General features: G+C 39.0%; 2 protein-coding genes and 1 non-coding gene across 6 annotated transcripts; 2 read left to right on the top strand and 1 right to left on the bottom strand.

The window, feature by feature from the left end:
- The first annotated feature begins 1,070 nt into the window (after positions 1-1,070).
- Positions 1,071-7,600, top strand: LOC103466771 (uncharacterized). 4 transcript variants are annotated; one of them, XM_008412593.1, is made up of 8 exons: positions 1,071-1,461; positions 3,681-3,977; positions 4,814-5,107; positions 5,669-5,773; positions 5,859-6,406; positions 6,540-6,578; positions 6,666-6,698; positions 7,398-7,596. In XM_008412593.1, the coding sequence occupies exons 1-5, from the start codon at positions 1,374-1,376 to the stop codon at positions 5,936-5,938; spliced, it is 864 nt and encodes a 287-aa protein (XP_008410815.1). In that variant the 5' UTR covers positions 1,071-1,373; the 3' UTR covers positions 5,939-6,406; positions 6,540-6,578; positions 6,666-6,698; positions 7,398-7,596. The 4 variants fall into 4 exon arrangements, 2 of the variants coding, with proteins under 2 accessions (XP_008410815.1, XP_008410824.1); XM_008412602.1 differs by having other exon boundaries at positions 6,649-6,698; XR_533984.2 differs by adding an exon at positions 7,072-7,119 and having other exon boundaries at positions 1,074-1,461; positions 4,814-6,406; positions 6,649-6,698; positions 7,398-7,600.
- A 1,885-nt stretch (positions 7,601-9,485) lies between these two features.
- Positions 9,486-20,685, bottom strand: fam114a1 (family with sequence similarity 114 member A1). The gene is made up of 13 exons (XM_008412581.1): positions 20,609-20,685; positions 18,495-18,812; positions 18,114-18,198; positions 16,857-17,086; positions 16,561-16,695; positions 16,252-16,404; positions 15,984-16,170; positions 14,444-14,529; positions 12,697-12,894; positions 12,440-12,579; positions 12,179-12,251; positions 11,378-11,431; positions 9,486-10,575 (listed from the first exon to the last, which is right to left on the bottom strand). The coding sequence occupies exons 2-13, from the start codon at positions 18,804-18,806 to the stop codon at positions 10,450-10,452; spliced, it is 1,779 nt and encodes a 592-aa protein (XP_008410803.1). The 5' UTR covers positions 18,807-18,812; positions 20,609-20,685; the 3' UTR covers positions 9,486-10,449.
- A 401-nt stretch (positions 20,686-21,086) lies between these two features.
- On the top strand, positions 21,087-21,158 carry trnap-agg (transfer RNA proline (anticodon AGG)). The gene has a single exon. It is a non-coding gene; the product is annotated as a tRNA-Pro (tRNA).
- The last annotated feature ends 138 nt before the right edge of the window (positions 21,159-21,296 follow it).

The following is a 21,296-nucleotide window of genomic DNA, read 5'->3' as shown; positions in this document are numbered from 1 at the left end:
TAGCCCCGCCTTAAAGACGCAGCTCCACCTCAGAGCTGCAGTTTCCAAGTTTCTGTCTGAGCTTTTGCTTCATAGAGCATCCCTCCTCTGTAACTCCCGCATTCATTCCCGTCAGATTCACTAGCAGCAATTATCAAACACCTGGTGGAGCTGCACACCAGCTGATCTCATCATACGAGCTTCTTCTCAGTGCAACATTGGTGAAAATATTGATAAAGGGTTAACAGAGGAGTGATGTTGTGATGACTTCCTTAAAGGGGAGTTTCCAAAAGAGAAGATTTTAAAGAGACACAGCCCCAATTTCAAGGTGATAAATTACTAAGTAAATTTTCTTTTAAGTCATATATGATATGCATATAGAGCATTTTTATAACAACTTAAGTTAACATTGTTACTTGATAATGCTGTAAAATGGCACCTGAAAAACACACATTGCCCCTTTAATAGCTGTTCTAAAGATTGTGGCATTAGCCAATTTAGCTATCTGAGGCATGCTTTTGTTTTAAATGTTAAATACTTTAGTATACAGAGAAGGTCATGGTCATCCAAGTAAGGTGGAAATTGGTGGCTGTCTAACTGTTTGCAGCCACAAATAATCTTCCTCATTATAGCATAAGTGAGCTTAAACTGCTTGCCAGTAGCTGTAAAATCCATCCTAGATTGATGTGCAGCTATAAAAACACAATCACTTCTCTAAAGCACTCAGGCATGCTGATGATCTGGTGATCAATGCATATGAGTAACAGCACACCGGTGCTTCTTACCTTCTTTATTTCCACAATGAAATGAAAGCAGAGGCACTGAGGCATGCTTTATCCAATGCAAACTGACTTTTAGCTTGGGTTTTAGAAAAAAAACAAAAAAGAAAAAGCTACGTCACTACCATGAGGTTCTTTTGAGTTTGCATTTACGTTATTTCCTTCATTGCTTGTAAACATCTAATGACAGTAGTACCTCTATCATGTGCAAACACAAGACCAAAGATCCTAATTAAATGAAAATGTCTTGTAAGCAGACTTGCCATCTTTAAGACTCAAATAGAGACACTTGTTTCCAGTACTTACATTCAGCTGGCAGAAACCATCTGAAATCCGCCCTTCTCTCTGTTTCTGAGTCTTTCTGAGAAGATTACAGGAAGTGCAATAGGAAGTGAAGTGAAGTTGCTCTGTATAACAAACCCGCTCAGTCGCCTTCAACAGCACAATCTATGAACGAAATCATTAGAGCTCCGTGAAGACTGCCAGAGAGACACTGATGGGTGCAGACCTGATGTGAACACAGGAGATTTCGTGTCTGAACAAGGAAGGAGTTCCTGCGAGCCACATGTCAGCGTGGCTGGTGTGAACCAATGTGTGTGACCTGATTGTACAACCATGGCAAGAGCTGCAGTGACTAAACTTCTCCTTCTGGTTTTCCTCGCCTTCATCATCTGCCTGCCAGAGTTATTCAGGATATACTCAGGTGGGTCAACCAGAACAACTTGAACTGAACACTTTTCACTCTGTCCACATGCCTCTCTGTACTGGGTCAAGTCAGATCCACTTCTTCATCTGCTCAAAGCTAACATCAAACAGTTTTTGTGTGCGTTCCTTGGCGTTGCGTGTAGTCTCTCTCTAAAGCTGTGGTTCTCAAACTGTGGTCCAGGCACTCCTGGTGACACTTGGGTCATCTTTAGTGGCAGTCATAAGAAATGTTTGTATCAAAAGTTTTCAAGTCAAATACAGAGCTGATGGGGGGGCTGTGGTGGCGCAGGGGCGGAGCACGGCCCATACATTGGGGTCTTGGTCCTCGTGCCACTGGTCGCAGGTTCAATTCCTGGCCTGGTGACGTTTACTGCATGTCTTCCCCCTCTCTCATTGCCCTGCTTCCTGTCAAGCTACTTTCAGGTGAAGGCCACTAGAGCCAACAAAACCTTAAAAAAAAAAAAACATAAATAAATATACAGAGCTAATTAGCATCCACAACAGGAGGTGTTCAGGAACACCAGACTCTACTATAAACTGACACTGCTCAAAACAGAAATGCTTCTCAAGTGCAGATTGATATGTTTGAAGAACTTCCATCATAAACTTAAATATGTAGATTTTAACCAGGAACAAGTGCCAACGACTTCTTATTTGACTTTAAAGTCAGAACATGGATATGGAAACATCACCAAACCAAGGTGAAGTGTGTGCCAGATGCAGATGAGCAACTGCTATTAGCAACACAAGATACTACAACTTCTTCTTTGTATTTTATGCATTCAGACACTAACACTTGGGACGTTATTCAGTAGCTACTATCCATATATGAAGGAATTAATGAGCAATGCAAATACACAGTTTTAAGCAAGCCATTTTGAACTATGAGGACAAGGTGTGAGAATCCCTCAACTTGTCCTGCAATGCTCCCGTTTGATTTTATAGTTTAAAACATGGGAATTTCAAAATCTAAGTGAAAATGGGAAACAATGTTGCAACACATATTTAAAAAAAACAAACAAACATGGTGTCAGAGGATTTTACTTCACTTTGCCTCAACAACCTAAAAAAGTCCCAGTACATTTAAAAAAAAAATTTTTTTTTGTCTTTCATTTTGGTTACATTTTAATGATAAGGGTTTCAAAGTTTGTCACAACTGCTGCTGCTTGATGTGACTTAAGTTGTTTTCATAATAAATGCTTGTGTCAGCCATTTCCAGGTAGAATGCAGAGTTAACCAACATTTAAAGACTGTTGCAGCACATCCATCTGTGATTTGGTCAGATGCCACTCAGAAGAGACCCAGAGCAGGGTGTCAGCAGCAAACTAAGTACTAGTCAGTGTCCTTCTTGCTTGTGAGTGTGGAGGACATGCAGAACAGAACAGTACACCACTGTTAGAGTGATGCAATGTAGATGTTTATTTGATAAGCAAAACAAAATTTCTGAACTGCTGTAAACTGTGGCAATCACAGACAAGTAGATGAGATAAAAACAGAGGAATTAACTTGTCACACTTTAGTAGGATTCATGTGATAAAGCAGCAGGCTAGCCTCTGCTACCGACATGTTTTCTGAAGCAAGAGCAGTTTCTGTTTGGGTTTTCTTCACCAGACCAGAGTTTGGGTTAGATGGTGAGAAAAACCTTCAGCTTTTCCATTTGAACTCTCGGGTATTTCCTTTTTACTTTGCTAGTTTACATAGAAATGTCCATTAAAATTTTATTAATTCATATCCTTCCTGCCTTTTTGACAAATGCAACAAGATTGAAAAGTCGAGTCCCTGTTGTGCTACAGTTTTGAAATTCCCTTCATTATTGCAGTATTTAGAAACTTTAGTATTTACTGAGGTTGTTTGTTGCAAAAGTTTCAGAACCTCTGCTCAAGAGTCAAAAATTAGATCCACAGTGACTGGCAGCTACATGAGGATTTATTTATTTTTTTTGGATTGTGTGAAAGCACAGTTATTTATACAAGTGCCTTTTTTAACCTTTGTTCTCATGTTGCTTGCCTTCAGTCGTTTCTCTCCTTGTTCATCCTTCTCGCTCTTCCCTTGAGTGTCTCTCCCTGAAAGATACAAACTGACGGAAACAACTTCCATTTTAAGATCCTCCTCTGATGTCTGACTTGAGAGCATGTGATGTTTTCCTATTGTGCCTACTGCTGCTGCTGCTGCTGGGAGATCGTCGTTTTAACTGTTCCCTTCTCTCCATCTGTTCAGTTTCAAAGGTGAATTTCCACTGCCTTCCCCACCGACCTCATGAACCGATGCATCAGGAACGGAAAGGGGGAAATGTGCAGCCAGCAAACGGTAAAGCTGAAAGAAAGGCCATCTGTAATCCTACTCCAAGTCCAGAACTTGAACAGTTGAAGCAGATCTGTGCACAAGAGGCTGAAGGAAACGCAGCTGAGTTACATCCTGAAACGCAGAAAGTCCAAGGAGACTCAATGTCAGACTTGTTCATGTGTGAAACAGACAAGAACATGGAGGAACTTCACAGCAACGTCTCATCACCAGGTAACACATTATAATGATGCTGCTGTGCAGTTCCAGTAGTAACATCAAGACTAAAATATCTCACTACTAATTATATTAAAAATGTTTAAACAAAATATAGAAATATTAGTAGTTGCATTAAAATATACACATGCCTTAACTAGGCGAGGCCAGCTTTTTTGTATATTGTGAAATAATTATTTGATTTAAATTGCATCATTAAGTTAAAACTCACATTTCAAGATTGATGAATTTAAAAAAAACAAAGTTTAGACAACTTGTCTCTTGTTGTTTAATCAACTTCGTGAACTTTAATTTCTGAGCTAAAACCAAAACAATTTTCTTGTTGACTTGAATTGCATTTTCAAGGCAGCAGGTAAACTTTCATTTTCAAATTAAACCACCCTGAAATATTTTGCAGTGTGCTGGCCTGGGCAGAAAACAATAAAAGTTTACATCAAAAACTACCACTGTCTCTTAGGATAAGTTAATTTAAAAAAAAGCTTCAGCCACCATTGGGATAAATTTACTAATTTGCCGAGATTCGTCAAATTATGAAATATGTGCTGAACCCCTCCAAATTAGGTATGAAGGGGCTTAAGGACAAAAAAGTCAATGTTTTATTGAAGGTATGTTAAAGCTTCAGTCATTTCTGTCTCATTATTCTGGGATGTATCAGATAGAAATTATTTTGATGATCCTAGCTACTTCAAACAGGAGTCAGTTTGATTTATGAGTCCTTCCATGACAGGCAGCGCACCACAATCTATTTTCATCTGTAAATTTTAAGCTACCACAATCATGACATGCAGAGTCCAATTTTAAAATTATGAGATAACTTCCGCTCTCATCGACAGCTCTGGTGGTGCTTCTGGAGGTGTCAGTCGTCTTTCAAGTGGACGACACAGAGGCCGTGAATCGTACTTTGTTTGGCTACAGCAGTCAGAGGTCCCTGTTCCTCCGACCACCTGAAGAGGAGGAAGACCCAACGGGTGACAAGGCAAACCAGGGACAGGCTTTCTACTGCTGTCTTCCTCTCATTCAATCATCCAACTCGACCAATCAAAGCCACTGCCTCCTTTGGCTTGCCAATCAAACTGTTTTGACAGGAAATAAAACAGAAAGGCTGTCATGGAAACAGGCAGATAAAGGTTGGTGTAAGGATAAAGGGGAGTTTGTTTTTTTCTCAGTTCTCCATGTGGAGTCAGTGCAGCTGAGAAGAGTCAATAAGAGACAAAGAAACAAATCTATGTTTTCATTTCACTCCAAACTGCCCTGTCTCTCAGTCCTCTCTGGACTCATTTTTTAAATAGGACAAATTTCCTTCAATTCTCCTTGTGTTGACTTGAATCTCCTCTGTGTCTTTCCCCTCCCTTTGCACTGCTTGATCTTTCCAAGACTACACTACATCCTAATCCTCTGGATCTCTGGTATTGATTTTGGCTATCCTTCCTTGTGTGCCGCTCTGCAGTGCTCCCCATACTTAAAGCCTGAGCCATGTCATATTTTCCAGAGTGGAAGAGGAAAATTGGATGTCGTTTAAGATAGCATTTTTTCCTTCTCCTTCCATCAAGCTTTTCCATAACCCCAACACGTTTCATTTTCATTTTTCATTTCTGATCTCTATGTGTGATTCTTTTCACTCCATGCATGTGTATTAAGTATGTTCTGTAAACGAACCAATTATCTAAAAGTCCCTGTTTGCCCTCCAGGATGGTGCAGCTACAGGTGGACCTTTCTGGTTCTGCTGTGTATGGTGTGCCTGATTGTTGTTATAACTGTGATTGCAAAAATCTATCTGGGGACACGCTTAAACAGTAAGAGAGGAAAACACACTTTAGCACATGAATTGACTTTACATTTTTGATGAGAGCAGACAAAATAAGATATGCTCTTCCACAGATAAAACTATTGTGCATCATATTGAGTACCAGCCTCCCAATCAGCAGCTAAAAGGTAAAGAAACCTACCTAAGTATCTAGCTAGATACTGCTACCTAAGTAGCTAGGTAGCTAGGTACTACATTTAGATACCACAAAAAAAAAAATGCAGTGTCTATTACAGTTTTTCTCAGTTGCTTTGGTGCATTTTTCAGGAAACAGCTGTCATTCTATGCTAGCCAGCTAGACTATCTCTCCCAGCTAGCTGGTCTGATGTCTGGTAGACTAGCTAGCTAGACTAGCTAGCCAGTTAGCAAGTCTAGAATGTGTTTTTGATGATCTCTAAGCAGTTTAAAAAAATACTTATACATCTAGCAACAGTTTGTGGCTTTGTTTCTCAAACAAGTTGTTTTGTAAAAAGCAAACTTTCCAAAATATTAATTTGTTTTAATGTTGCTTTATTGGACAGAGAGCAGTCAGTGTCATATGTTTACACCAAAGTGTTTTTCTAACAAATATATTATCCAGCAGAAACAGCGTCCCGTTTAAATCGACATCAGTCTTGGCCTGGTAAGTTCTAACAAAAATGCAGTATCTATTACAGTTTCTCTAAATTGCTTTAGTGCATTTTCAGACAAGAATTAAAATTCTCAAAACTACTTGTTCGATCTTGAGCTATTCTAACAAATGTATTACCCAACAGAAACAAGGTACCATTTGAATAGGCTTCAGTCTTGGACTGGTAAGTTCTAACAAAAATGCAGCTTATATTAAAAGTAATTTACAAGGTTGTGTAGTCATTTGATGCCTAGTTGTCTTTTTATGTCAGGACTTTCGCCCATTCTAGAAATTGAAAGCAGAGGTAAGGAAACACTAATGTTGGATCTTCCTAGAGATGCTCATACTTTAAAATTAAAATTAATCACAATACAGCCGTCTCTCAAAACACAACAATGTGAATGAAGCATTGCTTAAAAAACCTGTTTATATCGTTGTTGGAACGTCTCACCATAGCTTTTATATCTGGTTAAAGTCAGGATTAGGGGTGATTTTAATATTCTTTTCAAAAGGAAAAAATGTGTTTGTAAAAATAAAGAATGCTTTGGACATTGCTTTTGTTGTTAAAAGGTCCTAATTTTAACAATAACTTACAGGCAGCATCTTAAATGACAGATAGTGTACAGTTATTGGAATGACTATTACAATTAATTAAAAAAAAACATGATTTCTTCTAGAGAACATTGAAACTTTGCTGAATGGAAATCCCCTTAGCTGCTTTACAGGTAACCACAATACCGTCATTACTGTCATTGTTTTTTCTGTAAAAGTCACAATTTCAACATGCATTAACTTATAGTTTGGTTTCATTGATAACCATAGGGGGAAAAAAAACCCTTTCAAAAATCTTTTTGCAATGATAGCATGTGCTAAAGCTGCAAATCAATCACACTTTATTGTTTCTCTCAGGAAAGAATAAAAATGTAAATGTGATGAGAGTAAAATCCAATCTTAACATGCCAATCAAGTATTGATTTTATGTGTGTGTTGGTAAAACTTTCAGAAAACCCTTCATCATCGCTGCCATCCTCCTACCTCCTCCCTCACAGAAGAACAGCCGTGCTGATAGACACACAACAAAAGGAGCACTAAGGCAAGAAAACAAGAAAACTCCATCACCTCAAGGCCTGCTCTGTAGACACACAATGCAGCATGCAAAGATCAGCACCGTTTATTATTAAAACCTCCCCAGTGAAGTTTGATGGATTTTACAAACCATTCTTTGGATATGTCAATGGATAAGAGTACAGCTTCGAGTACAGATATTGGTGCTTCAGGTTCACCATCTGAAAGCAGACTAGTGCTGCTTCAACAAGACTTTTTAAAACCCTTCATCCCACTCAGGCAGTTTGTGCCTGTTTGGAGTTATCTGCAAGTTTTTCAGAGGTAACAACAAATCTACCTGCTAAATTAGAAACCATTCTGCTTTAGCGTGGTCCCTGTTCTTAGCTGATTCTGAGAAAAGACAGAAATTCATTGTCCAGGTTAGCCTGATATATGAAAGACACGTTCTCTACTCTTTTCCTTTCTATGTCTCTTTTAAAGTTGTTTTAGTCAGTAAAAAAGTCCAGGATGAGCCACCATATATTCATAAAACCACTCAATGAAGAAAAAGTATAGTTTCATTTGTTGCCATTCCTCCATCACCAAAAGCTAAAATGGACAAATTTTGTGTAAGAATTACAATTAAACTGCTAGTTTAGCTTCCATAATATTGATCTATTTTTGCTCGTAGTAGTAGCAGTTTCCCATTTCTTATGACTCATTACAAATCCTTGTGGACGTGCATTAATTTCTTCCATGCAATTCTCTGCTGTTTTATAACATTACTTGCTTGTGTCATGTCAGTCAAAAGGAACTAAAAGAAAAAGTGAATCTCAGCTTCCACTCTTGATATTGTTGAAAGTAGTGCACAGCTTTACACAACGTGTGTTTGCTGTAAACATGTTTGTACTTTGCCTTTGACCAATGCTCCGGACAAATTTGAACTGCAAGGAGCGGACGCAGTGAAACATACTGTACATATTCAGCATCTTGTACTCATTTACCTCACTAATTACAGAAATGTGGAACTGAGCTGTAGATTTCAAATGGCTAACCAAATACTGCATAGTGCTTTCTTTGAGAAGTTTCGGGGAGTGTTGCCAACATGGGATTTTTTATGCATTAGAAAACACTTTATAATGAAAACGGGACACAGCCGTTTAACCGTTTTGTCAGGGCTTTTCATTTTGACACAGACACTTTCCTTGACATAAGCACTTGGTCTTGAGGAATGAACTCCATACTTGAACTATTCATTTTGAGCAAGTGACACATTTTTGCAGATTACCGACTGGGTTTGCAGTTTGTACTTATTGTTTTGAGAAATGCAGTAACTTGTGCAAATGTTAATAATGTTACAGAAATAGCAACTGATCTATTTTTCATCCATTAAAACATTATTCATCAATAAATAGTTCACTTATTTTTTTATTTTTGAGCAGCAGAAGCACTTTTACCACATGAATGAGTCAAAATAACCTGCTGCACCACTGAAAATATATAAAATAACTCATATGGAAAGAGGAGAGAACAAATAGGAATTTGCTGCAGATGTTTATAGTTGTAATCTTGGCTGCACTATGGCAGGACTGTAGCAGCAGCAGCAGACAAACTTTACTAAACCAGATGCTGGTTTACACAGTTTTGCATAATACTCATCTAGGTCTAGGTTATTAAAACCCCTTAACCCTCAATCCGGAAAAATACAATGGAAAAATGGCACACGGGCATTTCGTTACAGGTTAAGGGGTTAAAAACACATTTATGTACTGAAAAATGTATCAGCTTAATTATCTTGATCGATAAGTATTCCAACAATATGCAACATATTTTAAAATTAATCTTTAAAATCTCCCATATAATATTAATCTATAATGCATTATTCTCTGAGGATTTTATATCACACTATTTTGTGTTTTGTATCATTTGTATGATTTGTTTTCTTACTTCAGTTGCGCTAGATGTCCCTCTGTTTACTTATGCTGAGCAGGTCCAGCTCCATTTTTAATCAGGATTATTGTTTATTTCTGTCAAAAACAATTCTCAGTGATGTTAACACATTTTTTATTTGCAGCAGCACCAAAACATAATACAATAAACATTTAGAGTCTTTTTTTAAACATTCAGTGGATATAATATGGGAATCCAAGCATAACCGTTAACAAAACTCAAGGTAGTGTTGCTTCACATATAATTTAACAGAGAAACAAAACGGCAGCATGACAAATATAATGTAAATTTTCAATAATGCTAATCTGTAGTTTCAATCCAGAGGAAAATAGTTAGGGTTTACTTCTCTATTCATGTCTTTTTCTATAAATGTGAGCAATGTGAAGAAAGATTGATATTAATGGAAATCATCTTTCTTCATAATGGTTTATAATTTTCAGCTTTTGCATAGATGCACCTGATTTTTTTATTTATTTTTAATTTTTTTACTGCAGCAGGGGAAACCCATCTTCCAAAGATTCAGTAGAGACATGGGGACAAAAAGATAATTCTTTGGTACAATAGTGTTAAAATTAGAAAATGATCACCCACAATCAGAGCATTGTGTTCATGTAGTTACCAATTTCCTTTGTGCCTGTTGTCCTTTGCTTTGTTCTTGTTTTAACCCATTCTGCATTCTGTTTAATTACAGTCTGCACAAGCTGCAGGTTGTACTTTACTGCAAAAGCACATTTTATACATGTAGTAAACTTAAACAATGAGAAAAGTGTGATCTGTGTAGAGGGAGAGGCCGGTGCCAGAGCAGGACTTCATCTATGGTAACACTGCTGCTAACTGGTCTTCGCTGAGCTTGAAAGCATTTTATCAGCATAACAGGTTGCTTTATTAAATAAGAAGCGGATAAACACATCTGGGTCATTGTTGTATGTTATTAGTCCATTTGTCTGCTTCCTTTAGGAACTTTTATTCTCCCGCCAACGCATCTCCTGCTTTATGGCACATGAAAGCACTGTGCTTTACTTTACAACTGTACATTAAGGCAAGCAGATGCACTGAGGGTGTCAGTGCTGCGGCTGTGCTGCTGGCTCTGCAGCAGCTTGGCGGTGCTGGCTCTGGATGTGGGAGATCTGCAGGACTGGCAGCAGCAGCTGAAATGCATTATGGATGTAGTTGGTGCTGTTGGTCCCCTGCAGAGACGAGACAAGATTCTTTTTATACTTCACCACCATCAATGAGAACGAACTCTAAAAGCAGCAAAAAGGGGAAAACGAAGAAGAGCGCTAGTATATAGGATTAGGAAGGATGCAAAGTGCAAATAAAATGCATAAAACAGATCCTACGTTTGTATATTTAGTCAATGACTGAATTAAAAGAAAATCCGATAGGTCCAAAAGTTCTTGATCTAATATGCGTTAATGTATTTTCATTCAGCATGAACAGGATTACAGTACCAAACCCGTCTTATTTAAGCCTCTTTAAAGCTATATTCTTAAAAGCAGATTATATTGGCAATAGTAAAAAAAAAACTGACTCTAGTTTTCCCCCTTTTTTCACGATTTAGTTGAAATTAGGGTAAAATCCCTTTTCACAGCTGGATTTTGGAAATGTCTGTAAGAACAGGGATTATACAAACACAAACTCTTGCAGTCAAACTTCAGTAAGTTCATAATAGCACATGAAAAATTAACTGAGCAGATCAGTATGGAAAAAAATCCCTGTTTATTTTCCAACAGTCCTTCTTGTCATGTCTGCAGATCAGCCTCAGATAAACGGTGAAGATCCATGGAGCTTCAGCATAATTTTATCATGAGTCTTGAGTTTGAAGCAGCACAGACACAAAGACTCAGTAGCTTCACGCCAGCAGCGGCCACCTTTGTCTCCTATCAGCTCCTATAAACCCTCAGCTTTATTGAGAGGTGTCATCTTCTATCAGATGCCGCGCGCCTATGACTGTGACGGATTTGTTTTTTATTAAAAAGCAGATCTCACCTCCTGCAGGACGCTGTCTACAAGTGGATTCAACTCTTCTGCTTTCCTTTGTGGCTGAAAGAAAAACAGCAAAGCAGATGAGATTACAAGACCGATAAATCAAGCAATCCTCACCTTGTCTCCAGGGTATTTTGTATGTTCTTTGTACGGATGCAAAACACGAGAACAGAAACAAAGACGGTAATTCTGATCTGTTTATGGATAACTGGGAGAGTCATGAACCTAAATGATAACTTTGAGCCATTCTTTTTTCAATGAAGCCTGATTATGCAACAAATTCCAATTATTTTCAAAGAGTACACAAGTTTGAATTTATTTGAAATTTTTTTCTAATCCACATGCTCGAAATTACACATACAGGTACAAAAATATGCATATAGCATAATTCGGACAGGGTATTTGACCATTTTTATTGGAAAAACTGGTAGAGCTCATTTGAATTTGTCGGCTTATTGACGATGAGTCAGCTTTTACGTCTACTGTGGTCTTGTGGTCAAGGCCATATCAGAAGCTTAATGGTTTCCTGCTCAGTCAAACCAAATTAAAACCAGTTTTGATGCGTGTTTGGCGTCCTTGTTGAGTCGTATTCAAGTTTCAAGAACCTGACGCAAAAAAGAAATTGGTCAGGGCGCGTAAGAAGTATCCCAGAAACCACTGAGGCTCAAGCCTATCATAAATTAATTACTCCTGGAATGGCATCATCAGTGCCCTCAGTGAACCAAGTTTGTCCTTGGCATGTACCTCTGCAGGCCTGTAAGTAACAATGACAAAAGTCCAATCCAAACACAAACTCCCACTTACCCCAACTAGAAGAAGCGTACCAGAGAACCGCTTGGTCAAGCAATCTACCTCCTTACACATGGCACATGTCAACCTGGAATAGAAAGAAAACATCAATTATTATTTAGCAAAAATATATATATATATACCCTGGTGCTTCCAGGCAATAAGCAAAGCAATAACAAAATTTTAATTGTTTGTAGTAACGCTCCCATTCCTACAGTCTAGAAAATCTAAGAACCAAAAACAAAAACAGTTGAGCTTCCACTCATCCACTCGTACTTGGTGAGGATCTGTGCCTGGTCCCTGGCTGGCTTCTCCTGCTCCTGACCATGAAGGATGAGCTCTGCCACCTTGTGGAGCTGTTCAATACTGCGAGCCGTCACTTCTGCCAGACTGCCCACTGATGACAGATAGATGGCCTGCATTAAGGAAGATAAATAACGTTTAGCTTCCTTTCTGAAAGAGCGACTCAAAACAAATCAGGCTGTGACAGCTGGGAGGAAAGCATTAAAATCTTAATGTTAAGATGACTTCACCTCTACAGATCGGAGGTCGCGCTCCTTTTCCTTCTCCTCCCCATCGCTCTTCTTGTCCTCCAGCTCCTCCTCATCTTTCTTCTTCTCTTCTTCTTTGTTCTGGCCATCATCCTTCTGATCCTCTGCACTTTCTCCGGAAAACGTTACTCCTCCTGGCTGCTCCACTTTGTTCACCCATTCATGGGCTCTCATACGAGCCTGCAGATGCATAATTACCACCCATCAGCTCTGTGTGCCGAGAAATCACTGTAGTGATGGATGCTAATGAGATGCATGAGCACGATTGTACGTTAATGCCTGTCTATAAAAGAGAGCATGGATTATGCAGAGGGTCTTTGAAGGAGGGTACTTTATTTTTCCACAATGCCTGCAGCAGGATGTCATTAGGGTTGTAGATAAATGTGTATTTGCTCTGGTTGGAGAACAACATTCCTCAGAATGGCTTCAGCTAATATTTAGCAGTCATCCTTGTATTTCCGAGTAACTGTGTGATGAGGATCACACACTTGTTGCCATGTGGAATAATGTCTGAAGTGTTTCTAGTGGTGGTTCTTGTTCTTCTGCTACCCCAAACCGAAAAAACCCACAAAGCAAACAAGAAATCAACTGAGATTTGAGGGCAGAATAAAATATGAGTCCTACACAAAGTACGGAACATAATCTCCCATTTTCCAGCAGCACCCGCTCATGGGGGCAACAATTACTCATTAAAGCACTCGAAAACTTCTTCAACATGAAACTGACAAAAAAAACCTAATTTATTTGTCAGTATACCAGATTAAAAAATAAGTATATATAAGTTTACTCATGCCACTCTGGGTAACTGCCCTAATCAAAACGTGTCACGGGGTATTTCGAAAAACCACAAGAACATACGTACACTTCAAAATTTGAAGTAATTTTTAAAGGTAATAGCAGATGAACAATTTCATGTCAACAGATGAAAAATTGCTAAAACTGAGTCAATGAAGAAGAATAGGGCAAAGAAAGAAGCCCTGAAAAATAAAACTTAATCTTGTTACCATTTCTAACAATAAATTCAGACTACATTTCTCACACACATTTAGGCATTTCATGAAATTTCACAAACAAATTAATAAAACATTTATGTAAATCATGTGTTGAAACTTCTCAAAAGATTTTAAAGCTTAAACAACTTAGTTTTATTTTAAATTCTTGGTTAATTCTTTGTTTCTTAACCTGCTGTCGGATTTTTCTGAGATGGCCACGTCAGTGGGTTTACCTAAAATATGTGTTTCATTTTGAAACAAAAATGAACTGACCACCTGACCATCTTGGGCTGGAAGTTCAAGGAGCTTTGGGCAACCTTTGATCGCCACCTAGTGGCCAAATAATAATTAGCTGAATCAACAAGAGACTCCAAAAAAGAATAATGCCGAGGTGAGTGACTCTTAATCCGAGCAGACATGTTTAACATCAACATGTTTAATGTTCAAACTGGCTGCGCTTGAGATCAAGTTGTGTATGCTACACTATCAGGTCAAAGGTCAAGCTGGAGGGTTATTTACTTTAAACCATCTTCAAATGAAATATAATGGTGTAATACGGCCATGCTAATCCTGTGTTTGTGTCTTGACATCAGAGATTTGAACTTTACTCTAAATCCCCAGACTAATTGATTTACTCGTCATTAAAGCCAATAAACTTTCCAACAAATACTGATAGCCGTGCAGATACACACATATGAGTACGACTGAAAGTGAAGACGTATGCATGTTTGTGTCACCTTGTTGAGTTTGTCTGGCGTCGCAGCAACATGAAGTTCAAACAGCAGCTCAGTCAGAACGCTGACAAACTCCTCACCGTCAGCAGCTGACAAAACACACACACTTGTTTCGACACGTTTAGATTTTACACAGCAAAACATGAAGGTGATACACGAAACATGCAGCTCCACAAACTCTGAGATTAATGCTTTGATTTCCTCATGCTGCGATTAACATGTTTTCACCTGAGAGTTGATTCTTGTTTGCATGCTGAATTAATTTCGCTTTCCGTGCTAAAATTACGACGGGATCAGAAGATGCTCAGCGAACATGCACATTCAGAGTGCGGGTCTGATTGCCGTCATCTTTCCTGAAGATGGTGAATGCGAATGTGTCGTCAGCCCCTGAACACTGACACTGGATCAGGCAGCGTGTGCATGTGTATCCCTCCAGGTGCCCACTCTGAACTGTGCACAGCTGTGACACTGCCTGAAGGAGCTCGTCACACAACTCAGACCTTTAAAACATTAAAAGGATGCCAGGCTGGTGGCGTATGATAAGACTGAAACCTGGCATTGCGTCAACACTCAAGGTCCGTTCAAGGAGAACTTTAACCTAATCCGGAGAAAACGGATTCTAACAGGGAATTGAGCTTTTCTATCTCTTTTGAACACGGAAGATAATTTTGTTGCTTCTCAAAAATCACCTACTTTTTCAATTACACTACAATGCATAAAACTTGAAGTTTTAGTAGATATTTGTAATTTAAGTGTGAGTGTATGAGGTCAAACAGAAAAAGTGGGGACTTTCACTTTAAACAGAAATGTTTGGAGTAAAAAACACATTACTGACAGCTATAGATGGCCATATACTTACTTAGGCCAGATTGTTTAGTTTACTTTAGAAAAAAAAGGGTAAATATGTGTAACAGATTAAATAAATAAAATGTAAATAGAATTGAGAGAACATGTCTTTCCAGTAAAGCAGGTGTGTGTGCTTATTGTTGTAAGTCAGGAAACGGCTTTAAGGAAATCTTCTCACAATTAGGCAGCTTTTTAAATTCAGCATGAAATTATGAAAATGCCATTGAATATTAATTTACTATCAGGTATTTACACAACTTTTAAGTTATTTATTCTAATTATTATGGCACCATAATGATTAGGGGAAATATTATAAATAATATTTAACAACTTTAAAAATTAACATATTTTTATTATCTAAAATTATTTGATTTAATGTTTTTTTATAAAGGTGTATGGAGACATTCTACATTGCAATGTTTCAATGATGATGGCACAATGTCTTTAAATCATTTAATCTTAAACTAGATTAAAGTGATTTAATCAAGATTAAACTAGTTTAATCTAGATTAAATCACTTTAAACTAGATTAAAGTGATTTAATCTAGTTTAAGATGATGTTTTATGACACAAAAATATGCTAAAACTTTCATGTGCTTCTCTATTCAAGAAGTCTGCAATAAAAAATGAAAGACTGCCTGATCCTGGGTCAGCGCTCAGAGTCTGCCTCTACCTCCGACTGCTCTGGATCACTCACATATGGGGGTGGAACAGTGTATTTGGGAACTTAGATCACCATTATCCTCCGTCTCTCCTCCTGCCTTCTCCTTCTCCTCATCCTCTTCTTCTTCTTCTTGCTTTATGAATATCTCTTTAATGAAAATCAGCTCCTTCTTCACCTCCTCCTGCTCTTCCTCCGTGAGGGAAGAGAGGAATGCTGGGACCTACAAAGAGAGGCGGTACGCTCAGCGTGAAAACAGAATGTGTTTGCGACGCGACTTTTACTCCTGAAAAGTGGGCTTTACTTTGGCCTCGCTCTCATTGGACAGGATCTCCAGGGCCTCCAGGTGGGACAAGCCCTGGTAGTCATCAAACAGAATGCCGTAGTGAGCCGTGGGCGCACTCAGCGGCTGGCTGCTGAGACGCGCACGCTCCTTTTCCTTGGCTTCCCTCAACATCTGAAGAATCAAAGTCCCGTCAGAACTTCAGCACAAAGGGTAAAACTTGGTAAAACTACAAAAACATCCCTGAATCCCCAAAGTTTCTCCTCAGGCTGGGAAATTTATTTATTTTTTTACTTTTCTACGGGTCCAGATAATTATGTGGCTGCAAACCTGACTCAGAGATGCGGTCTTCTCCATCAGAGTCTTGGTCTTTTTAAAACCTGGGTCACTCTCAGCCAGAACATTCATGGTCTTCTTCCCGATGAACTCCAAGGCATCCAGTCCTCCACTGATGACCGACTTACCCTTGAAGACAGAGGGAAAAGTTCACTAATGGGACATTTTATGTATTTAAATTACATTTATCATGTTTTATTACTGTAGTTTCTGAAGAAATGTGGCTTGGGAAGCTCCTCATCAAAGTGAATTCATACGTATCGGGTTTTGCAGTGTGTCTGTTCACTCACAGTGTTCTGTACAGCATGTGTGATTGTGGAGAAAACCCCCCTACTGGGTGCAGCAGCAGGGGCAGCGCTCGCAGGGGCCGACTCCTCTAAGCTGGCTCTGTCAGGATCTGCTCCCTCCTTCTTTTCCCCTGCTCCCTCGTCCTCCTCCTCCACCGCCTCCTCTCCTACCGAGGTCCTGTGGAGACGGAGAGCCTCACCTGCCTTCACCTTAACGGAGCTCAGGCTGTGACCTGAAGCGATGGGCATGTGAGAACAAACAGACTTTTTAAATTTTTATTTCAGGTTCATAATGTTGTTTTTGACAACGTGTTGCTTTACCAGCTCTGAGAATCAGGTTGGAGCAGCACACAGTCAAACTTAATAATTACTTTTGGAAGACTTTCTTTTTTTTAATTATATTTAAAATAAACACATACAAATTCCAGTTGCATGGTTAAATAATAATCTCAGTGTCAATTTTTGGCCAATTCAAAGTGAAAATGGTTTAATCTAGTTTAAGGTGTGTAGCGTTTATAAGAAGACACAAATTTTAATATTTAGCAAGACCAGGAGAGAGGAGAAAATTATAAGCCAACCTGATATTAGAAAAATGGGATGTTTCTCCAAAACTGGTTAGGGAGGCTGTGCAGCGACCGACAGCATCTCTGAAGGAGCTGCAGGAATTTATGTGACGTTCTAAATCGTCACCTTCCTAAAATAATCTTTTTTTTGTAAATCTTTTTTTTTTTTTGCCAATATAAAGGGGTTGACTTTTATTTCCAAAATCACGTTTGGCAAAAAATGACTTAGGCTGTTATTTTAGTAAGGTAACAAAATGTGAGAATCGAGTTCGCTACATGTTTTCCTCCATTAGAAAACATCTGGGTTCGGCTTCAGAACACTTTTGAGACGAAGTGTTATGGTCTAATGAAACTAATACACTATTGGCTACAGTTCAAAGAGTCAAGTGTGGCACAAAAACAACACTGAACATCACCTAAGAAACACCACAATATCAGCCATACATGGCATAGGAAGCATCATGCTGTGGGGCTACTTTTCTTCATATGGAACCGAGGTCTTTCCGCCAGGCCTAAAAATCGATACAATTGAACAGTTCCTAATACCAGTCAGAAAGTTTAACATTTTTTAGACGGTGATGTGAAAGATGAATTTAAGTCCTTAGAAACAAACAGAAACAAAAGGCAAAAATAAATCTGTGGTACAGAAGAAGAAACAGAAGTTCGGGAGAAAAAGCTGAGGAGCAGGAAGACGTACCAACGGTGGAGGTGGCGCTGCTCAGAAGAGATTTTCCCCAGGTACTCCAACCTCCCCAGCCCTGGTCTTTCTGCTGGACTGACACCTGCAGACATGAGGACACACAGTTATACACAGCACAGCAGTAGTAAAACACTGTTTAACAAGCTTCATTATTAGGTACAGTGTTGTAAAAGCTTTGGTTTAGAAATGCTGAAAATGCGAAGAAATAAAGAGCTTTTAACACTTTAATTGAATTAACTTTACAGGGACTGAGGCTGAACCCGAAGATCAGGGCAAGAAAGATAGTAGAAACTCCAAGTATTACTGTACAGTTATATTGCTTTCTTTAAAGTGTTTTAAGACGCTACAACAGCATGTATGGAAACCTTCACCACAAACCTTCTCCTCTTCCTCCAGGCTCTCTGGGTCTGGCTCCAGGCTCACTGCTTGGTCACATTCAGCCACCTGATTCCCAGCAAGGGGCTCTGACAGACCCTCAGATGTCTCGGGTTTGGTCGTAGTGTCTTCCACGGCAGTCTGCTCGGCTTCGTGATGGGAATCTGCGTTGAGAGAAGGCGGCAGCGGTGCCGTCGGATGATCGGGGAGCGTCGACTCGCCCTGATGAGGGCCAGGATCAGCGAGGGGAGCAGGTCCAGACGGAGGTCCGCTGTCTGTGCAGGGCTCCGCATCAGAGGGGACAGCCTGAGACATGGTGACCTGGAAGAGGGAAGATCCTTCTGAGACGAGCGACTGATATAATCTAATCTATTTACGGCGTCGTAAACTCACAATCCAAATATTAAAATGTGAGATTAGCGTAACAAACCTGCATTTAGCAAGAACCACAATTTAAGGTCTCCCACCTTTGTTGTTAATGATCCTGACTTGTAGTATTCTATTAAGTAATTATTACATTACAGTGCCTTCAAGAATATTAATACCCCTTAAACTTTTCATAATAGTCAAGTAGGAAGAAAACGCTACCATGTCATGTGATGTGCATTTGTATTCAGTACCATTTACTCCGATGCCCCAAAATAAACTCCAGTGCCACTTTCACAAGTCAGTCCATATTTTAAAAATGTACACAACTGCAAAACTTCCAGCACATGGCCGTCCACCAAGACTGACAGACTGGATGAGGAGACAAAAAGCATTAATCAGAGAATCAAACAAGCGGCCCATGGTTACTCTAGAGGAGCTGCAGAGGTCTTCAGTCCAGGTGGAAAAAACCGTTGACAGCTAATAGTTGTGTGCTTCATGCTGGCCGTTTATCACAAGCCACCTAGAGGACATTGCGAATATAAGGAAGAAGTTGTCCTGCTTGAACTTTTTGAACCACATGAAAAATACTAAAACAGAAAACTGACACTGCATATCACCATGAGCAAACCATTTTCACCATGATCCATGGTGGTGGCAGCATTATGTCTAGGAGATGGGTAAGCTGGGCAGAGTTGATGGCAGAACAATCCTGGAAGGAAACCTGTTAAGTTAAGGTCATATGACCAATGCAGAGATTCACTTTCCTGCAGAGAAGCGGGCCCAAACATACAGGAGGGCACAAGCTGATCATGCTTTAGAATGGACCAGTCAAAGCACAGCCTTATATCTAATTAAAAACTTCTATAAAGTTATGACAGGGAGGAGTTGAATACAAATGCACGTTACACTTTTCAGATTTATATTTGTAAAATGTTTGAAAAACCAGGCATTATTTTACTTCCACTTAGGAGTCATATAATACCTGGTTGTGGTCTATCACATTAAATTCCAACGAACTGCATGAAAAATGTGAAAAAGTTTAAGGGTTTTAAATAGCCAGTGTAAATATAGGGAACAAAGTCGTCATCTAGTGATTAGCAGGAAAAAGTACACTCGCATTTTTATTATTAGAACCCAACATTTTCAACATAACCTCTATTTGTTTGCAGAATATAAAAAGTTACTAAGTAACTCACTATTTGCTCTAAGTTCTACACACTGAATATAATACGGTAGTTAACTGCGTCAATACATAGTTCCATTATGACTAGAACAATAAAGGGCATGTCAAACTGTTTAAATAAACATAATGTTTCCTGAAGCGATAATTATAACGAAGTGGTGTTTAAACATTGGTAAAATAAAACATGTGCCTATCTATACACCAAGATGGGGGTGAAATTATCATTGAGATGTTGTGAATAAATGCAAACATAAAATAAGATAAAGCTACTTATAACACGGATTACATTACATTACAACTGCAGCATGACAACTTTAACAGCAACGCAAAAAAAAAATTGGAAACAAATATTGTTGCAAAGTATTTCTGAGTCATTCAAATTCAAAAAGTACCTTTCCCTAAACTAGTAACTCTTTTGAGACGTAATCTAAGTGACGACAATCGTAATTGTTTATTTAATTGTAAGTTAACTTCCTGCAGAAAAAAGGTAAACATACTAAATTCTACAACAAAAAGTACAAACAGTGTTTTGTTTTCCCAGAAAGAGACAGCAGCTACAGCTCACCCGTTTGGTGCCAGCCAGCGGCTCTTCTTCCGCCCCGCCACGTCGGCAGGCCGGGGTCTGTGACAGCGTCAGAGAGTCACGCTGGTCAAGATGGTTCACTGCGGCCACAACACCCCCAGGTATCTAAGCAAATGTCAAAAGCTCGGACGTCATCTGCAGCAAAAAAAGAGCTAATTTCGATGTTAATTAGAGGAAAGGTTCGCTATATTAATTGTCATATGTCTACTACTAAAAACTTGCGTTCAAGAGAGATGCCACAGCGTGTGAAACTGCAAGCAGACAGGAGTGAATCATCTCATCTCCATTGAGCTTAAATGTTTGAAGTAAATGAGAATGTGCTCGACTACTACAGCACAGTAAAACCAACGAGATAATAAATTATCTTTCTAAAAGCGATTATTTATGTATTTACACCATGCTAAGTATACAGCGGTCGGTTACAGGTTAGATTGGATTGTTCTGTATCCGCTCACATCGTGGCTCGTTGGTCTAGGGGTATGATTCTCGCTTAGGGTGCGAGAGGTCCCGGGTTCAAATCCCGGACGAGCCCAATTTTATTTTATTAATAAATTCGGCAATCGAAAAAGAATGTGTTTTTAGAATTTTCACACACATCAGTATATTAGCGCTAAATATTATTGCTTTAGTTGGCCTAATGCATAAGTAATGTAAACCAAGCTGCTGCGTG

The sequence above is a fragment of the Poecilia reticulata genome, linkage group LG1 (genome assembly GCF_000633615.1).
Source record: "Poecilia reticulata strain Guanapo linkage group LG1, Guppy_female_1.0+MT, whole genome shotgun sequence".
NCBI lineage: Eukaryota > Metazoa > Chordata > Actinopteri > Cyprinodontiformes > Poeciliidae > Poecilia > Poecilia reticulata.
Note: the sequence above shows the minus strand (reverse complement) of the source record. Positions and strands in the feature narration are given on the sequence as shown.

What these genes read in the sequence shown, in the direction of transcription:
- LOC103466771 (XM_008412593.1), top strand. Translation starts at nt 1,374, where the DNA reads ATGGCAAGAGCTGCAGTGACTAAACTTCTCCTTCTGGTTTTCCTCGCC. An exon ending in ATGGAAACAGGCAGATAAAG is followed by an intron (nt 5,108 to 5,668) that starts GTTGGTGTAAGG and finishes TTTGCCCTCCAG; the next exon opens with GATGGTGCAGCTACAGGTGG. An exon ending in TCTGGGGACACGCTTAAACA is followed by an intron (nt 5,774 to 5,858) that starts GTAAGAGAGGAA and finishes GCTCTTCCACAG; the next exon opens with ATAAAACTATTGTGCATCAT.
- fam114a1 (XM_008412581.1), bottom strand. Translation starts at nt 18,806, where the DNA reads ATGTCTCAGGCTGTCCCCTCTGATGCGGAGCCCTGCACAGACAGCGGA. An exon ending in CCAATGAGAGCGAGGCCAAA is followed by an intron (nt 16,171 to 16,251) that starts GTAAAGCCCACT and finishes CTCTCTTTGTAG; the next exon opens with GTCCCAGCATTCCTCTCTTC. An exon ending in TAGACAGCGTCCTGCAGGAG is followed by an intron (nt 10,576 to 11,377) that starts GTGAGATCTGCT and finishes TCGTCTCTGCAG; the next exon opens with GGGACCAACAGCACCAACTA.